The sequence below is a fragment of the Embiotoca jacksoni genome, unplaced genomic scaffold, assembly GCF_022577435.1.
Source record: "Embiotoca jacksoni isolate LCO1_2020_lvr unplaced genomic scaffold, fEmbJac1.0.p SCAF_9, whole genome shotgun sequence".
NCBI lineage: Eukaryota > Metazoa > Chordata > Actinopteri > Embiotocidae > Embiotoca > Embiotoca jacksoni.
The window spans coordinates 1,630,545-1,655,132 of record NW_027185447.1 but is presented as its reverse complement, the minus strand read 5'-3'; the positions used below and the strand labels follow the sequence as shown (position 1 = coordinate 1,655,132).

The 24,588-nt window shown below is 41.0% G+C and overlaps 1 protein-coding gene across 6 annotated transcripts in view; it reads right to left on the bottom strand.

The window, feature by feature from the left end:
- Nucleotides 1-24,588, bottom strand: part of nphp4 (nephronophthisis 4) — a 182,050-nt gene that overhangs the window by 137,566 nt on the left and 19,896 nt on the right. For 5 of the 6 annotated variants that reach the window (XM_069140665.1, XM_069140668.1, XM_069140666.1 and 2 more), the window contains exons 3-5: nucleotides 16,253-16,422; nucleotides 15,786-15,850; nucleotides 2,847-2,996 (exon numbers count right to left, since the gene is read on the bottom strand). In XM_069140665.1, coding sequence (XP_068996766.1) covers nucleotides 2,847-2,996; nucleotides 15,786-15,850; nucleotides 16,253-16,422 — 385 coding nt within the window. Of the gene's footprint in view, nucleotides 1-2,846; nucleotides 2,997-15,785; nucleotides 15,851-16,252; nucleotides 16,423-24,588 lie in introns of those variants that run through there. The other variant, XM_069140670.1, reaches the window with a different exon arrangement.

Here is a 24,588-nt window from a genome sequence, read left to right as displayed (position 1 = left end):
GATAACTTGGAGATATCCATGAACTGGATGAGGAGAGGCACTCCTCTTTTTGGCAGCAAATGTTTATACTGTCATTTCTCGCTCTTTGATTCTGAACATATAGCAGCTCCAGCTAAATAGCTGCTCCATTGATTGGTGGTAAACTGCCTAATGCCAATCACTGGGATAATTATACCACATTGAGAAATCAGTGCCTTCATCAAACAACCCAACAAAAACTGTTTCCATTTGAATACTTGGCGTAAATTGAATTATAATCGATTGCAGAAAGCATCACAGTCAATGGGTGAAGCGGGAAAGTCTGTGAAGTCCACAATCAGCTCTTTTAGACACAACACACACAAAAAAAAAAAAAAAACAGCCAGTGTGATTGTAATCTCTTCAAGAGTAATGCAGCCATCAAGCGTTTCATTGCAGCCCTTGTCTCTGGAGCACAGAGTTGGACTGTTCTGAATGCGGCGTGAATATCAAGCCGGTGGCTGTGGTCTTAAAAGGCAGCTTAGGTCTCTGCTGCTCAGAGCCCCAGAACATGAAGAGGATTAGCCTGCTACCATACCTCCCACCGACTCCCAATGATTATAGCGCTGCACTGTCAGACTTCATTACATTCCCCCTTAGAAACTTACTTCCTAAGTACTGCAGACATTTTAACTTCTGATGGAACTAAGTTTCCCATCCAAAAAAGGCCCACATTGAGTACGATGATGAATGTCCTGTATGTTCCTGTGACAGCTGGAGGAAGAGAAGTGAGTCATTGTTGAATTATGTATTGTAAGATTACACCTGATATGCCTCATGCGTTGGGCTGAGCCTTGTCATATTAATCTAGCTCAAGTCCAGGTGACCTCTTTGTTGACTTTAGCTCTTTCTTAAACTATTGACAGTTGAATGAGGACTAAAAGTGCACCAAGAGTAGTGTCGTTCAGTGGTAGTACAAATAAATGCAGCTCCACTGTTAATTGTTGAATCTCATGAGCGGCATGGAACTGCAGTCAACACAGATTTGGGATGGAAACAAACACATCACACGTCTGTTACCACCAACATAGATGGATTCGTCTGAAACAAGCACATATTGAATGAATGAGTGAAAGGACAGTACAGGTAGGTTGATTAGAGTTGTCTCAATGGGAGAAGTCTAAAGTCCTGCAGAACAATAACAATAACAATAACAATAATAATAATAATAATAATAATAAAACTTGATTTGTATCGCACCTTTCATACAAGAAATGCAGCTCAAAGTGCTTCACAGTAAGAGAATAACATGCAGTGTTTCACAGTAAAACAGATAAAAAGGAACATTTAAAAATATAGAAGAGAAATTAGATAAAACAGATAAAAAGCATAAGAAACAGATCAAATCATAATAAACAGATAAAAATGCATAAAAATTAATACAAGTAGACTTGATTTGGGTCGTTCTCTAGGATTCAGTTCATGATATGAAGTAGCGGAAAAGCAGTTGTTTCAGTTGTACGTCTTGTGCACTTTTCTCGAACTTTACTTCGCACAGTCTATAATATTATCCAGGAATACACTAGAGATTAAATCTCCTTTTCTACTCTGGTCTTAGTAAATTCTTTAAGGTAGACTCGTCAGTGTCCCTCCAGGTTTCTGCTAAACCTCGGTTAATAACTCACACGGGTCCAACCCGTTCGTACACGACTAAAATTCCTTTTCAGAAGATTAAATATGTGTGACTACACCAGAACATGAATTAAAAAAAGACTCCTTGTTATCTTGTAAATTCATGTTGAAATTAGTGAAAAGGAAAAGCAGAGAAAATGATTTTTTTTTTAAAAATGGTGAAGAGAAAGTGTCAGTAAGGACTATGAAAGTGCAGAAAAATCTGAAAGTGAGAAGACTTTACAAGAAAGAGGCGAACTCCAGGTGACTTCAGACCTCAGTGAAATGTGGGTCATCGGGATAATAAAATATATTTTCACTCACTTTAACATGAACCATTTTCAAACATCTTTGCCTTTTTAATTTTGGCCAGTTTTCTCCTGCTTCCACAGTTGAGGTCAACAAACCTGATGCCAGTTATAAAAATCTGATGTGTTTAAAATAATCTCAGGAGAATAACCAGGCCACCACATGAGCAAAAGGCAAACAAGTTGAATCTGTAACCACTCTGTATTTTTATCGACGAGCTGCAAAAAAACAAAACTCACACATATGATCATCTTTTAGGGAGGGGTCATGACTTTCTAATTTTTAAAATTGGAAAACACAAGATGAAATAGTCTTCTAGAATAATTTCACCCAGTTTTGACCAGTGCCTTGTAGTAATACATCACTACTACCAGAAGGTGGCAGCAATGCACCCAAAAGCTGTTTGCCATTCACCAATCGGCATAAAAAGTACTAAAAGATTGTGATACTACCAGGCTCCGGTGTGACATAAGAGTGGTGAGATTAGAGCGAAGCACAAAGCAGACGATGAGCCATGAATAATTATTGGATTTTGGAGGGTTTTTGAAGTTTAATGCCATTTGTTGAGCCCGGGTTTATGGCGCGATAATACCTTCCATTTGTGTTTGTGTGTGGGGGAGGGCATTCGACAAACAACTGAAACGTTCCCAGCAAATATCAAACAGTATTTTTGCTTTTAAAAGCCCATCCTAACCATCGTTAGGGAGTTTGTATGTTATCCCTTTCATTTATCTTCATATATTTAAAAATTATAACAAAGAAGATAAAAAGAATATAAAGGCTCTTTGTAAACCAACAGCTACGTTCCTACATTTCCATATATCCACACCTATTCTCACAGGAGCAGCACATCACCTTTACAGTCTTCTATTGTTGTCTCGATAGACCTTTGTTCTTTTGAAGTTTACCTGTTGGAGAAACTGCGAGTCCAGGAATGTTCTCATCTCCAGACACAAGGACATTCTCTGGGAGGAGGTGCATCACAGACACCAATGCACGATGGTTTTTCACCCCACAGGACAAATGTGTTCCATCAATAATCTTCAAAAGGCTGCTGTCTGCAAAAAGAGACACATAACAAATCTATGTAAAATATTTGACATGCATTTCATGACAAACAGGCAAACTCTTCCTCTGAATACGAATGAGTTGGATACGATATTTCACCCCGCGATCATTCCCAACCCTCGAAAAGAAATGCTATCCATCTCCTCGCTGCATCAGTCTAATATTTCCCCAGAAAGCTGGGAGTCACCTGACAACATGACATCCAACAAGCAGACACTTCCATTTTTCAATATTCCATTTGGCTGGTGGTGACCTAGGTGCAATGTACCATTACACTGAAAGCATCATTTCCCAGGGCTAAAACTGAAATGACAACCATTCAGCTTGGAAAACGCACTGGTCCAGAAGTGCACTGCAGCATAGATGGAGCACAAGGTATGAGGAATGAGGTAGACATTGTCATCTTTCAAGCAGGTCATCCAATGACAAGCCACGACCCGCAACTCACGCCATCAACACAAAGCACAGATCATTTAGAAGGTGAGTAAAATGCTGTTTGATGCGCTGCGTATGTTGGCTTCCTTCAAGCCTGAACAGAATCACAATCTTTCACTCTGACAGGGTTAATGATTACACCTTCAACGGCATCAGTGACAATCAATACAAGAAGCTCCATTTACTCCCCAAAGGCAGTTTCAACAAAACGGCACTCGGTGATCTGCAGGTGACACATTCTAAACAGTCAAATGATGGCGGTGTCCGAGAGCTGTGAAGTGATGGGGTATATTTTGGTACATAATTATTATGGTAAACAAAGTGGGGTGATCACTACAGGAAGAAAGGAAAACTTTACACACTGTAGGGTAATAGTATGAAAGTAGTACAGCAGTTCTGAAGAAACAGAGGGGGTGGGGGCGTATTCAAACAGAAACTGTGGATATAAAGTATCAAAATGAGATAAAACTAAGGCTGGGTATCATTCAGACATTTTTGATATCGATACTGATACTTTGACCTCGATACCGATTCCAGAATTATAAAAAAAATTATATACCCATTCAATAAAATCCATTTTACTCATGCAGTTTAGAAGGGGAGAGTGTGTAGCTGGTTGTCTTTTTTTTTTTTGTAAGTCCAATTAATTGATGTCCCCAAAACGCCTCTCATGCAAGTTGTCGCTGGACACTGCAATTTACCGATGTTCCCTAAATGCTACCTAGCGTCACAGAGAAGCCTCTCGTCCAGGGGTCCTGAGGATTCTCAAGTCACTTGGCCCGCCCAAGTAAGTCTATGTACGGCAAGCACTGCATTTAGTCCAGACCTTCCATGAGCTACTCAGAAACAGGTGAGGAGTTACTGGTAGCTCGCAAGATAAGGGTTGGAGACCCCTTCTCTAGTCAATGGAACGACGGCTTGTCATTACAATTTGGTACCGAACGTCTTTTGATCTTAGATGACATCAAAGCACATCAGTCACTGCCATAAACAATCTAAATTTTGTACCTAGACAAACATAAACAGTTGTAAAATGTAAGGCCATCCAAGTAGTCGGAGTATTTCTGCACACTTTGCTACCTACGCCAGCCGTGCAATGTTCCAACATGTTTGCGCTGTTATCAAACTAAAAACAGGTACACTGCAATGTTTCCAACGTCAAAATGGCCAACGCAATGTCAAGATGGTTCAGCGTTATAACATTTGGCAAATTCAACCACGGAAGTTGATATTGGGGCTAAATATATTAATATCCGAGTCTCTTGAAGTTTTCATTCCATTCTTCGCTGACACTGGAGAAACATACAAGCGATTATAAAATGCTTTTGCAGCTTCAAAGTTTGATTTGGTTTAGCTCAGTAAAAATGTTTTAATGATATTTCTTAAATAAACATGTTATTTTCATTGGATCGTATTTCCTTTATTCCATGCCCTCACCTGGTCTTCTTTGCAGCACCCTTTCAAAATACAAAACCAACACAACTGGGGGAGAAACACAGGGGCAACCGATCAGAGTCTGATGGAACGTTTACCAGGCTGCTTGTAGGGAACGCGAGCAGCATTGTTGTATGGTTTTGTAATTGGAGAGCTTACAGAAGGAGACAAACGCAATAAAGTCGACCCTCATGGTTCAAACAAACAATTTATTCTGTCTCTCTGACATGCAACCTTCTGAAAACTGACAGGCAGAACAATCACCCTAAATGTATATCAAAGCACCGGCGGGTCTGTCTGAAGTCCAAACAAGAGCAAGGATTTCTGACTCACAAGCCTTTCCCTCCACAATCACCGTACTTTGGCTAGCCAACATTTCAGGGAAAATACAGAATGAGAAAAAAAAAAAATTAGACGCACTTTAACATGACAAGACGTTGCTGGATCCCCTGAAAGAGCGCTGCAATGTTCAGAGAATCCATACCAGGGTTCAAGCTGTGAGCAACATGAAACGGGCGGATCAAATTGAAAATGTAATGACTGCGAGCTTATGTAAACAAACATTTTTGGACTCGTTAGTGTCAAATTCTATCTCGTCTTAAATATACTGAAGATTTGTTGTTGTTGTTGTTGTTGTTATTTCCGTCAATATCACTGTCAAGTTGTTTTTACATTAAATATAGCCTCACAGAAGAACCGCCATCATTAAAAATTACAAGTCAGTGAAGGTCAACTCATCATTATGCAGCCACATGTTTTCTCAGAAGTGTCATTTCCCACGTTCAAGGTGAGAAGTGAACTCAGCACGCACAGTGTTGTAGTTATGGTAAAAGACCTATAATGTTTGGAGGCAGGCGACACAACTTCTAATAAACAAGCTTCTGAACTCTTCAGCTGGCAACGTTTTCTGGGATTGCAGTCGTGTCATTTCTTAGCATCCCCGGTGAGTCTTTGTCCTGAAAGTGGCTCAACCTGCTCCGACCCTGTTTACTGATACCGCTTTGCTTTGTTTCCATCGGTGCGTGTGAGTACACGAGGTCATGTTGTGCAACCATTATCAGATACGTTTCTTCTTTCCCACTTCAAGTGTCAGGCTCAACTGTTGTTCAAAGTCACACAAACACTTCCTAAACATACTCAAACGGTCCAGCAACACAATTTACCGCACAGGCGGTTCTCACGTGACCTTCATTTCCTGCTCGTGTGCAGAGGAAGCCCAAAATTTATCACCACACAAGCTGTGTGCATGTACGCAAACACAAAGGTCCAAGTCTTCTTGTACGCCGGAATACAAAGAACTCCTTGCCAGACAATGATATATGATGATACAGAACTGCAGTTGTAAGAAAAATTACCCAGAAGTCCAAAGTCTGGGGGGGGGGGGGGGAAGCAGAACGTGAGCCACGCAGAAGCTGTGTTTTCTTCAATAAACTGTATGTGTTTGCCATATGGTATTGATATCATTTAAAATATCATACAAAAAAAATAAAAAATCATACCATCCCAGAGCGTCACAGTATGACATAAGTTACATGCACAACTTTTGCACGGCAACAACGGTCGTGGCTGAAAGCAGGTCAGGCAGAATATTTGAAGGCAAATTGTTACATCTGTGCTGAGATATAAATCGACAACACTTGTTCTTGAAAGTAATATTACAATATTTTTTCAGGTTTTCGTTTTTTTACTTCTGTCAAGGAGAGTTATTGCAGAAATATTGTGATAATATTTTCGGTCCACATTTCCAACCCCTACCGTTATCTCTTAAAACATCAAAACTGTGCCCAGAACAAAATAAACCTTTAATACCAGGGGTATAGAAATAAGGATTTTATTAGAGAAGAAACAAATGATAATGCAGTTATTCAATAATTGAACAGATTGAAGAAATAGTTGAGACAGAAAGTACACACTATTTATATTTATGATGCTATGTGATTTTAAGAACAAGACAAGTTCAACATTTGTAATCTTTTTGGCAAAAAAAAAATATAACCAACAAAACAATATATATGAATCACTATGAGATCAGCTGTAATGAACAAGTAAAATAAAAAAAATATATGTTGTTTTAAATCTATTTGAAATAAATTGTTTTCTTGGAAACTCGAGGAAAGGTTCTGTCGATATAGTGGTTCTTTTTCTGTCATATTAAAAACATCAAATTATAGAAAGCTGATGGGTTCACAGGAACGATGGGCAGGATGTCCATTTCGACTGCAAACAGCTTTTCATCCATTTTCAGGGCAGAGCCAGTGCCTTTATCTTTAAAGTCATTGAAAGAGGATTGAGAAGGAAAGAAGATGATGGAGTATATCACTGTGTTCTCATCCCCTCCCTGCTCGCGATTCATCTCAGTCAAATCCTTTAACTCTGTCTAACAGTTAACTTACTACAAAAGAAAATTGTTTATGTCCAAAGCCAAAAAAGGAAAATGGTTTGGGGGAAATCTCTGAGGTTGCAGCAAAGCTCCAACTCTGTTCTACAAACATTTTCTGTGGCAACAGCAGCTTTCGTTGAAAAGGTGTTTCTTGCCATGAAACCCGGAAAAAAAAGAAAGTAGGATGGGAAATCAAACGCAGAACTTTCTTGACACAGATGGCGCCCAGGTGTCGGCAACTTTTTCATCATTTATTTCTTGTTATTCATTATGCATCAAGCTCGAGTTTCAGTCAGATGCTGTGCATAGATTAGAAAGCTAGCCCGACATTTCCTTACAGCAGTGGTGAGGTACCTCAGGAGTCACTTGAGCAGCAACTTGGCAAGAGATGTGACACGATGAAGTGGGGGGAAAAAACCCAAAATGGCTCAGCATCAGACAAACACAGGCAGTGGTTCTGGGAGAAGGTTGTGTGGGAGAGAAGGAAGCCATGAAGGTGGGAGCAATTTACATAGATTCTTTGTTGTATAACTCACACACTATTTAACAATATTAATACTGAACACATTTCACAGACTCCTCAATGCCAGTCGAGTTAAGTTTATGTCAATTTAATCTTAAAACAACCTTGTTTTACTATATTCATATTTCTGTCGAGTGGTGTCCACAATGATGAACGTTTACAACTGCAACAATCACCTCAACATGGTTTTAATAGGCTGGAAGTAACATCAAACTACAACTGTAGTCATTTTGTGTTAAAATCACAAAGATAACCTTGGATTGACTGATGGGCACATCGGCTCGTCTCGAAGGCCGGACGTATTCTGCTGTATTGAGCTACTACCAGGGTTCAGTTAGCCAGATCACACTGAAAACCCCAAAAGACGCATCTGGTCAGACGCAACCGGGCGGGTTTTCTTTGACGCTCGCAGGGTTGTGCACCGTGATTCGGTCCCACAGGGTCAGACTGTCAACACCGAGTTGTGCTGTTCAGAGTTGTCCGAGGGAAAACATGCAGTGCGAATGACCCGAGCTGTGGTGTGATGGCACCTCGGTTCTTCAACCGGACCTGCGCTAACAAAAGACCGTGTGTAAATCAGGTGCTGAATTTGATCAACTTGGAATACTTCTCCACAAATGTTGAAGCTTATCTCTGCTCTATGCACGTCACGGCGCTTCACCCTCGCAGTGATGCGATATACAATTGGGAGTCTGCACAGGGCGTTTTGTTTTGACAATTGATCGGGTCTTCTATGGCGTTCCTCTCACCTCCTTTCCGGCTGATCCGATACGGGCACACTGATGCAGTTTGAGACCGTTTCCATCAAAAATAGATTAGGCGCGTATTTATTAGTGAAGCAGAGTGCCGAGCCAACTCTGAAACACTGCTAACACACCTCAGTGCGTCTGGTGGAATCGCAGGCATTGTTCTACGATGACAGCGGACATTGAGGCAGACGGTTCCAGTGGAAAAGATCCTTAAGATTTTGTAAATTAGCTGTATCCACTGATACCACTAGCTATACATGAAAACCCTGCAGCATCACTGCAGATGAAGTCGTAAAGCAGAGTTGTTGTTTTTTAACCACAGCTCAATTTGAGCCTTAAGTGGCACAAGTACAAGTGAAGGAGTCGGATCAGGGTGAAAGCACTGTTTACCTTCAATATGTGTGTTTGAAATCCACCCAAACAGCAATAAAGCTTGGTGTAGGCGGTGAAAACAAACACTTATGTGGGATGCCGTACAGTTTGAAATACAGGGAAAACCCAGCTGAAGGCACTGACAAAAACCTCTTTATCTGAGCCACAGAGAGGCTTGTTGGTATATCACTGACAAAAATCTGTCATGGCATTACCTTTGTGTCCCCAACGCAACATCACACACAATAAATGAATGCACCGTGGTGTTGCTTCGAATTAAAATATGTTAATGTGAACACAATGTACCATCTGTTTGTCCTCTCATCACATTAAGAGGCCCTCCATACTTCTCATTTCATTTTTTTTTTTTTACGTCTCTCTGCTCCTTCACTTTTCCTCCCAGTTGGTTGAGAGGAGAAGCTTAGATCAAGCCCAATGAGCTTGCTGCCTCCCTTCATGCTTGTTTCCTCCTCCTATTTTTGCCTCCCATCCTTTAGGACTTTCAAAAGCCCCGAGGCAACTTCCTTCCCTCTATCGTCCCTCCTTTTTCCTATTTCCTGCCTCTTGACCCCGACTCCAGCTCTGGGAAATAGAGGGGTTTTGACTTCTCTGCCGCCGCCACCACTTCTTTCTTGTGTGCTTTCACTGCTCCTTTTTCTGTGTCGGTTAACACCAAATTGTTCTTTCCACGTTCAGTGTTTCTCCACAAATCCTAGGTCTTTTGGTACAATTGTATTTCACAGGTTAAAACTGTGTTTTAGCTATTGATAGATCCTACTTGTGTTCTTTGCTTGAAAGTAGAATGTGGGTTTATGTGCAGGTTATAAAAAAGCTTATGGTTTCCTCAGTTTTTGCTGCACCACTTTGTAGATTTGAAGCAGGTCAGTCAATTGTGTTTTTTGTCAAATCGATCAATTATTTAATTTCACAACAATTGTATTTAGAGTCATAAGAATTTAGGCATCATCACTGCATTTCCATTTTTGACAAAGCAAACCCTTTCTACTTTCTAGCTTCCGTTTTCCTCTTCTTCATGTATCCAATAATTACCCTAATCCCAGAGAGAGGAGAGCTCTGTGTGTGTGTGTGTGTGTGTGTGTGTGTGTGTGTGTGTGTGTGTGTGTGTGTGTGTGTGTGTTACTCAGCCAGTGGCAGAGAGCCTGGCTAGGCAGTAGAACATAGAAACACGTGGAGTTTGGCAGCCACCTACAGTATATACTCTGCCTGTCTATTCTGGCAGCCAATTCCTTCCCCCTCACACACACACACACACACACACACACACACACACACACACACCACGAACACATATATATGCTTACACTCACATCTATATACCCTGTCAGTGGCACTTCAGCAAGGCCTGTTATCAAAAAGATTCTGTTATGACAGAATGGTGGAAAATCACATTAAAATGTACCTTTCATGTGAACATATCATCAAATTGAAATGAAATGTGTCTTGGCCTCCCAACATACATATTTTGGATTTTGCGTGTAAGTTTAAAAAAATTGTTGTATTCTTACTCTCAACAAATGTGTTGCTATGTAAAAACAGCCCCTTACAAAATATCCTTTGACATACATAATGTAACATGTAAACATGCCCTCCAAAACAAATTGTGTTTTTAACTATGTCAACATGTATATGTGGTGGGTTTTTTTTTATATGCTAGTAGACGTGTGCAAAATGAGCATTTCCACTTTGGAATTGCAGTGTACCAATAACAGCCTCAAAAACAGATTCAGACAGCGACGATTTCATCCATCACATACCTAAGAAACCAATCGCATCAACTTTCGGGGTGGAGATTTAAATATCGTGGAACTGCCGTCTCAAGCTGCAGAGGAGTGGCAGAGGGTTGGGTGGAGATAGAGGCGGGGACTATTTGCACATTTATGGACCCGCCGGTACTGAATGAAGACAAAGACAAAACTTAGCCACTTTAATGCCTCGGGGGATTTTTATTCTTGGGGAAAAAAAACTCTTAAATATGTCTTCATTTCACTTTCGTAATGTAAGTGAATAAACTCGAACAACTTTGAATCGTACTCTGTAATTACTTTCAAAGGTACAAAATTATTTTCACGTGTGCTTTCGTTGGGCAATTTAGGAAAACAAATTTTTACTCGATGTTTACTTTATCCTTTGTATATCAAATAAACATTTCTGTTGTTATTAAGTCCGTATAAGTAGATACATTTATCTGTGTCAGGTTTAAATTGTTTAATTATCATCGGTAGAACTTAAAATCATGAGTTCAGTTGACTGTACAATAGATTTATTTCTAACTAATGTCAACATCCCAATGTACATAATAATGTTAATAATGATAAACAACATGAATATTATATTTTTTTTAAAAACTGATTTTTTTTTTTTTCTTAACTGCTGTGATGCTAAATTGTGTTGTGCAGGATTTACTCTAATGAAGTCTGCTTTTCTATTGTGTTTCCATTTCCAGTGTTTCCTGTCACATCTGTGAATGTCCTGCATAATTGAAAGTCCTGGAAAGTGAGAGTGTCACAGGTTTTCAATTTAACTAATGTACATGTTGCCATGCCAACCTACCATCAAGTACCAATGTGTCAACAACATTCAAAATACTCAATTTTGAAAAGGTGGAAAAAGGTTTCTCCATTTAAATGTTTGATTTACAATGTCAAGGTTTCCATGCTGAACAATACTGAACAATATTCACACTGCTATGCTCAGATAAAAGAATCATTGTCTTCCACTTTGGCCATCTGGACAAAGATGATAATCCTGTGCACGGCCATGATCTCAACTATCTAGCAGGGTGCCGAGCAAGCGCTGTAACACTGTAGAGAAAGAGGTATACAGTGCACAAAAAGGATGTTTTCATACAGACAAAAAGGAGGTTTCATACATACTGTACATTCATGGTCACACATGACTTGGTGATCTCTTATGTCAAATTTTTCAATAAACTTTGTGAACCCAATATGCCATGCAACATTATCCATAAATCATGTAAAACTAGTGCGTAGCATGTGACTACAATTTCCTGAATTTCAAAATGGTCCACGTTTGGGTCCCAACCCGACGGTTAGGAACCATTGCATTAGAGTAACACCAAAAGTTCAACTTATAGTTTCCATATTCCACACGCTGTAGGTGCGTATGGCCACAAAGGTGAATGTGACGTACAATTTTTCATCTGTCAGGTAAGTTTTGTATAGTTAAATATCATAAATCACCAATTTGCCTCAAGAGCTATGTGTACAGCATTTGACGCGTCTGTCCTCAGACCCTCCGTGTTTGCAAAGTGCAAAAGCAGTTAAAAATGTATAACTGCACAGATGATACGTGCCAATTAAACATGCACCAACACATCCATGCAAACAGACACCAAATGTGGTATAAACCGAACCCTGCTCACTGTCCGTGTCTATTATGCGTCTGCCCGGTAGGACAGCAGCTTCTCTATTTACTTGTAATGATGCGTCATGCCTTGCAATAACTTTAATACGGCAGACAAGTGGAAATACAGACGTTTAGAGTTTAGGTTTGTTCACTGCTCAATTAAACTTTTAACCCCAACTTTATTAGCAAGAACAGAAATAATGAAGATCTTCACTGGATTCCGAAAACAAAGTGAAGTAAACTGCATAATGTAGAATTTGTAATGAAAGACAAACCAAATTCTACCTTCAGGGGAAGTTTTCTCATTATAACTCTTTCACACAATCACAAAAGAATGACCACCATAAGGACTGTATTTCTTTCCACCGGAGCAAAAAAAAACCCAGTTTTAGATATTTGTTTACGTCTATAAATTCCTAGACCCAAGTGGTTCACATTAGTCAGCAGATACACGGACCGTGTCCCTGTCACAGTAGATGAGACTAAGGGCCTGATTTACTAAGATCTCAAATAACGGGTACTAAATTGCATGTTCCTTCTAAAAGTTTGCAAATTTTTCTTTGCACCCGTTTTGCGGGTGATTTACTCGGAGTAATTGCGTCATTGAAATCTGGTGCAAATCGCTGTATTTAAATGAGGTGTTTGGGTGTGTTAAAGCGATTCCAGCAACGGAAAACAGCGACCGGAAAAGGAAATCTGATCCCATTGAAATTAAGAAATATAAATATAACAAGAACAAAACGCTTTATAGGAGATTATTAGCAAGAAAGTCAATACTGTGGGGAAAACAAAAAGGCTTCATAATAAAACGTCGGCAATAAAACAGGAGGGACGGTGGATGGGATCCTCTGACAAACACCGATCAGCAGGTCCAGATCCTTCTGTGGGTACTTTTCATTCAGTGCCTCGCGAGTGCTCGTGAACCTGATGAAGTTACCTGTGAATTCTGCGGGACACATTCAGCACCTGTGACAGCACACCTTGAATAACGGGACTGGGCGGGAATACCCAAGCAGCGATACGCTGGAACGACCCGGAGGCAGGAAAATGCTGAGTCGTAAGAAGTTTTTTTTAATTGCTAGTATTTTGTGGCTCCTCCTTGCTGTTGGCTGTCAATCATCATTCAGTTCATTCAATAACTCAGAAATATCATCGCTGGATAAACGATATGTCTGAATAATTTTTCCCTGTTATCTCAAAAAAATTGTCCACGGGTGGAAAACCATGTTCTCTACGTATTCTTTGGTTTTCCTGCGTCTCACCACAATAAGAGCAGCCGTCTCTGAAGATGTGCGAATCTGATTAATACTTTCCTTTCAGTCGTACTAAAATACACACTCAACCACTTCTCCTATTTCTACTTTCAGGTTCAGTAAATATCGTTGCGGGTGCTAAATTGTTCGATTTGCATTTCCCCTCCCAGTATTTTGCACCTTCAGGTTGAAACGCCTGATATTACATACGCATGCAGGCAAACACGCAAGATGGACGCGTGTTTAATTGCACATTTGAAAGACGCAAATCTCACTGCACGTCGTTAGTAAATCTGCTTGGACATTATTTTGCAGGTGGTGTGGAGTTCGCATGGGATTTTACACGCAAATGTTTCGTAAATCAGGCCCTAAAAGTGATAAAAAGATGTAGAAAAAGTGGGTTTTGACCATAAAAGGGAAGCAGCGGGAGTGTCAGAAACATGGCTCTTAAAACAGAGAAGCAACGTTCCACTAAACAACAGGCACGTGGTTAATAATGCAGCGAGCATAAGAGTCCGTTTGAGAGAAGGTTTTCTAATATTCATGTGACATGATAGCCAAGACAGGAACTCTGGCTCTCACTGGGCTCGGTGTTATTCATACTGAGGCACTACAGTATTTTGTAATTTATAGCCTTGGTTTTAAGCCAAGCAAGGACATATCTAGACCAACCCAGAGCTTCAGTAGCAAAGTCAATAATTCAAGAAGGTTTATTCTCAATTTCTAAACTGATGTGAGTCTAATAGTCAAAGATAATCCAAGGAATAATTGTGAATACGCAAAAACATTTCTAAAACAAAGACAGGAGAGTAACAAAAACTGACAAATTCACCTGGAACGCACAACTTGCAATTCCAATTTTATAAAAATCCATTTTAACAAAAAGAAAAGGACATTACACATTACGGTTCAAATCTTCATGCAGTTTAGAGGGGGAGAGTAACCCAGGTTATAGTACTTTCATTTGCAGCCTCGCCAGCAGATTATTGTAAAATGATACAATTCACAGATGTGTCCTAAACGCCTCACATGTAAACTATCACTAGATGCCACCATTTACCAATGCCCCTTAATGCCTCACATTAGTTAATGCAAGCGTATATTTGGGAGCTTGTCTGTTTGATTGACAAGCCTGTGGTACAATAAGGTTTCACCGTCAGTGGGCGGGTCAAGGTGTCCTCGGTTTTCCAATCAGATCTACCACTTGCTCCTCTTCAGTTTATGCAAATATGGTCACTTCCAGTTTCCAAAATAGCAAGATGGCGACAGGTTGCAGACTGACAATGTTTTCATTTTCCCTTCCAGCACCCACATTGTTGAACTGGAAGATGTATGTGCGCCTATCTGAGTACTAATGGGTGTGTTGGTCCTAACATGAGGTGCTTTCAGGTGCATTGTTAGTGTATTGCACATTGTTATCCCGATTTCTAAACAGTATGGTAGTTTGGAGAGCCCATGAACCAAACCTTAACCGTGCTACAGACTGGTGTGTGTCTTTTCCCTCTTTGACACTGACCTTGCATGGCAGTTGACCAAAGTCCAATCTTTTTGTGATGGTACCTGGCAAAGACTTGCCCTAGTTAATAGAAATCTAATCACTGAATAATCTGGCATGGCGGAGGGCCCACAAAATGACTAGTGATGTCCCATCCTCTCACTAAATACTCTACATGCTCCTCACCTCCACCAAAAATGTATTTAGTTTTTTTCTCAAAAAGGTTTATTTGACCAAATTGTCAGTGAGGTTTCAGGATGGTGGCGGCACTTTAGTTCACCTCAATTACTTTTGCAACTATTTATTTTTGTTTCTTTCTACTTCTTGACTACGTTCTGTATTTGGCACTTCATAGTACTATATTGAGTTGATGAGTAATTGTTAGATCTATGCAGTTTCACTCTCCGCAAAGCTAAATTGACAGTACAGGTCACCACCGTTATGGATTACAGTCTGCGAAGTTTACACCCGATGACATAATCCCTTCAGGCAGTATGAGCTGCAAATGAATCACTGGAATATTGCACTTTGCAACATGAAACATGGCAAAGTTAAAAAGTGCACTTTTGTTTGACGACTGTGTCATCATGTGCTAACAATTATGCGGTTGTTTGAATTTTGTCACCTCAGAAAAACACAGGTGGCCTTACTGGCCTGGAAATAAATGCTGCTAAGCGTTCATGCTGGATCACTCGAAGGACAAGTAACTAATAAATACATGCAAAAGTAGTGTTTGAAAACAGATTCTTACAGTCAGCAGTGTCCTTCAGGAGGGGGTGGAGCAGGCCTCTCGGTGATCCATGGTGGAGACTCAGCCTAGGGGAGGAATTGAGACCAACCTGAATGACTTAAATTAATAGAGCTGCTATTGGTCTCTGCATATGAAAAACATTAGTCTCTTAATGTGCTATCTATTTTCAATTCTGCTGTCCAACAACAGAGTAAACCCTGGTTGCTTTAAACAGCTTACATAAAACAGTGATTTTGAATGGATGCAGTAAAAAGCCGGACGCTTATAACTGCTTTCTCTTTGTTACGCATTGATACAAAAGCTGAACAGGTATAAATATTTAAGGCCAAAGAAGCTGGCTGGACAATAAGTCCCTGGATAAATTCAAGCAGAAACCCCTTCACTATAAATATACCTGTCCTTCAATAATCTTCTGATGAGAAGGTTCATTAGTCCCTGGCTGGGGTAATTAAGAATGGGCTAATCACCTTCTGTCCCCATCAATCGTCGGAGCTTCTGTCCTGTTGGTGAAAAGCTCCAGGACGGTGAAGCCTCGCCCCAGAGCCTGATGGGAGCCGTCTGGCCTGGGTGACAATGACACCAGCTCCAGAACCACCAGCGTGCTGGGCAACAGCAGAGACGTATGGAAGTACAGGACCTGAGGGAAACGTATACAAGGAGTGAAACACGACATTATCAACACTACAACTTTATTTTATTTAAGATGCAGCTTGGATTTCATCTTGTTCCAAAAAAAAAAAAAAAAAAGAAAAAGAGAGACCTTGTAAGCTTTCCTGGGGAAAAACAAAGAAAGTTGCCAACAAAACACGCAATTCACCAGGACGTTGAACTGGAGCTTTTGCAGGTAAAAGCAACATTTAAAGCAAATAAACAAGTTATCCAATAAATCCTCACAAAATTCCATCAAGCCATAAAACACTGATGTTTTCCATGTATTCCAAAGTTTATAGTCTACACACCATTTCAATGAAATGAGATTTTATTTTACAGTAAGTACATCAGTCCCTGATTACCCTAAAACCTTAACTAGATGTGCTCAAGCTATAGTAACGGCCAGTTTTAAACTTTTCTTAGTGATATTGCTATCATTGCTCAAGTTCTTTCGTTGATATACTCGCGTCATACGTCACGCATAGATTTCATTAACTAAAAAAAATGAGGGTATGAATGTGTACATGGTGCCACACAACACAACTAGTGGAAACTCACGAAGACTCCCACACACATTGCATATGTACACATGATGCTAACAACTTGACAAGAGAGAAATTTCAATGCCTTTACTGAAATGTACGCTCCAGAGGTTACAGCAACCACGACCGTCATACAGCAACCAACACAACCTGGAGACAATCATATATTGGACTGACATTAGGACCCTGGTCTGTCAATAAAGCAGCTCAGCAATAAAGGAAAGAAAATATATACACGAGTCATTTATGCCAAAGAGAGACAGGAATAAACAACGAGTTAAAAAGTTGATGTAATATATCCTCCACACTTTGCATGTATTCTTTTCGTGCAAGACAAAGTGAGCATATTGCAGAAAGATGACGTGTACAATAATAATGACCAATCGACAGCATGTTGAGATTCACTTCAGGGAAAAGACCTATAAGCAATAACAGATGGTACATCGTCCCGTGGCACCTCGATTGGCTTGAAGCATCAACTGTTGTTGTCTTTTTAAGTTGCTGCAGTCCAAAGACAGTCAAAATACAAACAACATACACACATTGAATTTAAACGGTGAGTCTGAGGTCTTGGAAACACCAAAAATGTCACTATGTTGGTATTTTATTTTTTTTTTTACACAAAAAAGTACGGCATTAAAAAAATATGTGAAGGTTGCTATGATTACGTAACAATTTACATATAAAGGCTTTAAAGACCGTGGAAATAATTGGGATTATTCTTTTGTGTATAAGGCACATGCCTGTCTTCACTCTGCCCAGGTCAACATTTGGGAGTTGTTGGAAAAATTCATTTGAAGAGAGAAATGCTGCTACGATACCACAGTTAGCACAAACCTATTTGGTATCAACAGGACTAATGCGGGAGTCTCTTCAAGTGCAATACCACTGATGGCCCCTAGGGGCTGGCTCCAACACATTTCTCTCATGAAATACAAAGTCAATGAATTCTTTCTGCAAGTCGGTATGATGCTAACGGCTAAAGTCACGCATTCTGAGCAGTGTTCTGGTGGTCCTGCTGAAAAGAACTCCAAAATGGATTAGATCAGAGGTCTTCAACAGGGGGTCCGTGACCCCTAGGGGATCCGCAGAGGTACTGCAGGGGGTCAGGAAGTTTTTGGTTGATTAGACAATTTTTCATGTATTTGTTTTGATTTTGGCATTGGTATCAGTTGACAAGGTATGTTTATAAATGGCAGTCGCACGGCCAACCTACTCACTGTACCTTGCGCATGTTTAAAATTTAAAAAAATGAACATATGAACCTGTGTATTATTTTAATAGCTCAGTATTGAATGCACAATAACAAGGTATGTTTATACATGGCAGTAGGCCCAGTTTAATATAAAACACAATTTTATACAATATACACTGCTCAAAAAAATAAAGGGAACACTTAAACAACACAATGTAACTCCAAGTCAATCACACTTCTGGGAAATCAACCTGTCCAGTTAGGAAGCAACACTGATTGTGAATCAATTTCACCTGCTGTTGTGCAAATGGAACAGACAACAGGTGGAAATGAGGCAATTATCAAGACAACCCCTATAAAGGAACGGTTCTGCAGGTGGTGAACATAGACCATTTCTCTGTCCTCATCCTTTCTGGATGATTTTTGGTCACTTTTGCATTTTGCCAGTGTCCTCACCACTAGAGGTAGCATGAGGCGGTGTCTGAAACCCACAGAAGTTGATCAGGTAGTGCAGCTCATCCAGGATGGCACATCAATGCACGCTGTGGCAAGAAGGTTTGCTGTGTCTGTCAGCACAGTGTCAAGAGCACAGAGGAGATACCGGGAGACAGGCCGGTCCACCAGGAGACGTGGAGGGGCCGTAGGAGGACAGCAACCCAGCAGCGGGACCGCTATCTGCTCCTTTGTGCAAGGAGGAACAGGAGGAGCGCTGCCAGAGCCCTACAAAATGACCTCCAGCAGGCCACTAATGTGCATGTTTCTGCTCAAACTGTCAGAAACAGACTCCATGAGGGCGGTACGAGGGCCCGACGTCCACAAGTGGGGCCTGTGCTTACAGCCCGACACCGTGCAGGGCGATCGGCATTTGCCAGAGAACACCAAGATTGGCAGCTTCGCCATTGGCGCCCTGTGCTCTTCACGGATGAGAGCAGGTTCACACTGAGCACATGTGACAGGCATGACAGAGTCTGGAGACGCCGTGGAGAACGTTCTGCTGCCTGCAACATCCTCCAGCGTGACCGGTTTGGCGGTGGGTCAGCGATGGTCTGGGGAGGCATTTCTTTGGAGTGTGCTAGCCAGAGGTACCCTGACTGCCATTAGGTACCGGGATGAGATCCTCAGACCCATTGAAGACCATATGCTGGTGCAGTGGGCCCTGGGTTCCTTCTGATGCAGGACAATGCTCGGCCTCATGTGGCTGGAGTGTGTCAGCAGTTCCTGCATGATGAAGGCATCGATGCTACAGACCGGCCTGCCCGTTCCCCAGACCTGAATCCAATCGAGCACATCTGGGACATCGTGTCTCGTTCCATCCACCGACGCCACGTCCACCACAGACTGTCCAGGAGTGGACTGATGCTTTGATCCAGGTCTGGGAGGAGATCCCTCAGGAGAACATCTGTGGTCTCATCAGGAGAATGCCCAGGCGTTGTAGGGAGTGCATACAGGCACGTGGAGGCCACACACACTACTGAGCCTCATTTGGACTTGTCTTGAGGAATTTCCACAGAAGTTGGATCAGCCTGTGATCTGATTTTTCCACTTTTATTTTGAGTATGATTCTGAATCCAGACCTCCATGGGATAATGATTTTGATTTCCATTGATCATTCTTATGTTATTTTGTTCTCAACACATTCCACTATGTAATGAATAAAGATTTTCAACTGGAATAGTTCATTCATTGAGATCTAGGATGTGTTGTTTAAATGTTCCCTTTATTTTTTTGAGCAGTGTATGTAGTAGGGGGTCCCTGCTCCATCTCTCTATCAGTTTGGGGGTCCTTGGCCTGAAAACCATTGAAGACCCCTGGATTAGATATTAGAGATATGTTTGGGGGCGTGCCTGATTTGATTGACATGGGCATAGTGTCCTCAGGATCTGTCAGATCTAGCCCTCATTCATGGCAACACCTAAAATGTAAGACTACAGGCTTCCCAAACCAGTGGTTGACATCACGGTGGGTTGCCACTTGAATCATCTTCCCCGCAAGCTACATTCATGAAAACTAGTGACAGGAAAATGGTGACAAATGAGATAGATGTAGCTGTTCAGGCTTTTGTAAGTCAGGTTCCAGAGGTAACAGCTCAAACAGGCACATTTCTTCCATTGTGGTTGAAAGACTTGCTCCTTGTAACTGCCAGAGATTGTTTGTCTCCATTATAATCCTGAGACATACACCTTGTTAGGCTTTATCCTTTTCTAAGAAAGATGAATAAAGCCTTTTTTCATCCAACTGTTATGCTGCTTTTTCATGCTCTGTGGTCACACCAAACACGCTGGTGTTGATATTCATATTGCAGGTCTCTAAAAATACTGAGCCAAACATCCAGTGTTGACAGGGATACCTGATTGGTGAGGATGCGACATCAAAAATCTCACATTCAAGAGGTGGATATGTCCCCCCGGTGCAGAGGCTCTTTAGGATTATGTGGGGGGGGTTTTCACCTCGCTATTTTTATACAAGTTCAGAGGGAGACAGTCCAACCTTTTGGGGGCCTGTTTGTAGTCCGTGCCAGGTAGGTGTGATTGTTTACAGACTCTGCTGTGCAATTCAAATAGAAAATAATAGCCTACCTACAGCGGAGCCACACTGATTTACATGCACAAAGACCTGAATATGATAAAGAGACCTGCAAATTCTCTTTGATCCGTTGGTCCCTGAGCACAATGAAGCCTGTTATTTTTCAAAACCATAAAGGAGAACATGACGGCATCAATAAAAAAAAATGGCATAAGTAGACATGAGCTACCTTGAAATACAGAAGCAATTTCTCCCAGCCCACTGTGGCAGAGCCTGTTCATCTTTAGACCTCGCTATCAGCCACCACAGGGCCGTGTATTCAAATTCAAAGCCTCTGAGGCGTTCCTATTTCAACCACATCAGACTTTTATCTCTGTGCACGGTGACTTTAAAATTACTGGTTTTCCAAATACAAACACTGCTGAATACAAATGTAAAACGTGGGAGGCAAGGGTCTCGTCTAACCATGGTTTGATTTAGCTATTTGTCTTCTTGTTTTCTTGTTTACATCCTTGTCGACAAGGATGTTGAGACAAAGTAGGAAGGCTCACAAACTGGTGTGTCTGCTAAAATAAAAGTCTCCTGCTAAAAGTGATTCAATGTTAAAACATGTTTGTGCAAGGCCTGAACAGAAAGGATCGAGATTTGTGAGGAAACTGTCACTGGTGAGATTTTGAGCGAAACTTTTGAGAGAAAATTATAATTTCGTGACATCTTGATGTTCCTATCTGTTCTAATCTGAAATCTGCCTCTCCACTCGGGGGGATGACGATGCAGACACCGGCCGTTTACTCTGTTGGCTGAGCCGGAAATCAGACAGATATTGTAGCAGCAGCAAACACTGGCTGAGCTGAGTGAGTAAAAATATCCGCCATCCCAAGATGCATGTCATTCAGTATTCATAGATTGAAAACTTTACTTTCACGCAGTTTATTTATTTATTTCCTTCCAACCTTAACTCGCAAAACAAAGCCTCATCTTTGAATGAACTTCTCTTGAACCATTCCCAAGTTGTACAAACAAGAGATAGTGGATGGGGGGGGGGGGTGTCTCAAAGCAATCCAAACGTGGACATTGTTCATGACGGATTTCCAAATCCAAGCTGGAATTCCTTTTTCATCTGCTCCACTGCTTTGATGCAACTCCAAATTGATTCTGGTCCAATCTCCGGCAAAAAAAATAAAAATAAAAGTACTCCATCCCTACGGAGGAAATATCTCCCATATTCATTTTGCAATAATTCAGATTTACAGATAGATGTAGTCAAAGCTAAAAAAAAAAAATGTTTTTTTTTTTTTTTAAATAAATAAACAAAATCCGCTATGACTGATTATGAACATTTTCAGACAGACAGGCTGAAGGATGAAACACTTCTGACTGCCACTGCTCCTCTTTAGCTGCACCTAGCCATCAACTCACAGCTCCTCTCTCAGGTCTCTTTCCAGTATGATCTCACAGCTGGAGATTCCTTAGCTGGCCCGTGTCGTTCAGATCCTGCTTCAGAGCAATGATGGCGCTTCATCTTCGACCAACTGCATCGCCCGAGTTGGTTGTCGCAGTCAGGAGGCAGGAAGACTGAAAGCGTTATTATCTTCAGCTCCCAGTAGATGTGTTTACGAGATTGCGTCTATTCCTACGCTATTTCCTGCCATGTTGATCTCTTCCTCAACACTCTGTTTAACAGTACTTACAGTTGTCACTCAGTAAAAGCCTTTAAATGTAGGGCAAGTAACATAACACCAAATATCCTTTTTATTATTAGTATTTGTGGGGAGCATTCTGTCTTTCTTTCAAAGTAGTGGAAAGGAGAAAACAAAAAAAAAGGATGTTTAGTACGAGCAGGAAATGAGGCCAGGACTGTCAGTGGAGTTTTGTTTTGGAAAACGTATTGATCATGTGGAAATGTTTGAAAGACTTCAGGAATTTTAAGAAAAAGAAAATTCTGAGTTGGACATTTTTACGGAAGCTGCCATTTTTTCCCCTTTGGTGTTTAACCCTCCGTGTAGTTCTGCGTATGCTAAGCAGGATGTGTGGCCTCCCGTCTTGGATTGGTCAGGCTGCCCTTCCTGTCGTGGGTTCTGATTGGTGCAGCGCCCGGTCCAGTAAGAGAAGACGGCAACGGACTGGACTATGTGAGCTGGATCAAAGTACCTTTCTGAAGCTAATTTGTGATTGTTAGTTATCAATGTAATTAAAGTCTGTGAATTTGTTTCAAGGTGCGAGAAAATACCGGGAGACCGGCCCAGGCTTAGGTTTATTTTGTCTTTATTCTGATTGTGGTCACATAGCAGAACTATGTTTTTGTTTAGATACACAAGGGACAGTTAGTATTTTTGTTTTCAAATCAGGTTAGTGTAGACAGACTGTATTATCATTACTTATTTTTTTTCTTGTAAGTTAGTTGATAACTATTTTTTTTAAGTCTCTTGGTTTGCCCTGTTTCCCCTTTTAAATGTACAAAATTCCAAACTTTCTTTAAAAGAACGAAAAAAATAACTTGCTAACGTGTTTTGCCTTTTCTTACACCTCCAGTGATGGAAATATATTTGTACTTACTTTCAAATAAACTATTCAACACTGACACTTGACTTGAAAACTAAATTTATACCATTTCACGACCAAAATGATGCTCTACAGCTTTTACCAGAACTTCACATTACAGCAATGTTATGAGATCTTGCTCCTTCGACACCACGGGAATCCTGGGAAATGTCATTGAGAGAACAGCTTGCATCGGCAGCAACGCCAGGCGCAGCATATGTCGGCCCTAATGAGAGGTTATACTCCGCAGCGACTGTCAACAAAGCAGTAATCGATTCTCGCAGGGGTAAATATCCAATCCCCGGAACTTGACTTAAAAAAAAAAAAAAAAAAAAAAAATAGAGGGAAGAACAGCAATGGGGTGACATTAAAACATCATCAGCACGGAGGCATGTAGCTGGAAGTCACGATCACCACCAAGGAACAGCCTGTCTGCAGCCTCGGGGAGTGTGTTGGTGAGACGCTGTTGTCGGTGACAGAGGACTTAACTATGACAGGAAAGATGCAAATGCACGAGGGTGCAATGTTGTGAGATTGAAAGCTACACTAGAAACGAAGGTAAAGAAAGAGCTATATTCTGGGGTAATTGTGTATTTTAACAAGCTGATTGGGTTCTCTTGACTGCTTTCTGTCTAAATCAGTTCTACAGTGAAGAAAATGAACGTATCGAAACATCCTACCGCATAACACAGTCGCTATTCTGGGCGGAACTAATGTATTGCTGTGATTTGTTTTACAGTTTTATCGTATCATCCTGGTAAAATGGTGGAATAAATGGCTATGGCTTTTGGAAAGTATCAGCAAAAACGTGTATAACGGCTTCAGACAGTCCAATGACTGGCTATTTGTTCTAAAGAAGCAATTATGACCCCTTCATACTGCAATCGAAGTATAAAAGCTGAAGCTAATTCTTTCTGCCCCCCCCCTCCCCTCCTCCCTCAAGATTGTCATTGAAATGCTCGAGTTGTGGGCAACTGGGCAAGCACTGAAAGCAGGGTGCACGGGGATTGCACAAAACAAAGAGGCTGCAAATGAGCATTAGTTTTGCAAAGACAGGTCCCAAGCAACTGGAGTGTAATTGACATGGATCTGTTCTTCGACCCGTGGAGTCTTCCCAAAAGAAAAGCAAACGGGGCATTTCCATTTAGCGGACACACTGTTTGGGAGGCTGGGAGCCTAAGTGTAAGCTACCTGGGACTTGGATAACAGGCTGGCTCCCCATGTCTGCATGCCTCGATCAGCTATTCACATGTTATGCATGTATCTGCAAGTGGAAGCTGACAAAAAGCTGTCAGCATAGCAGACAAATCACATGAATACACAATCAGGCTTCTGCATTATACAAGTGTTC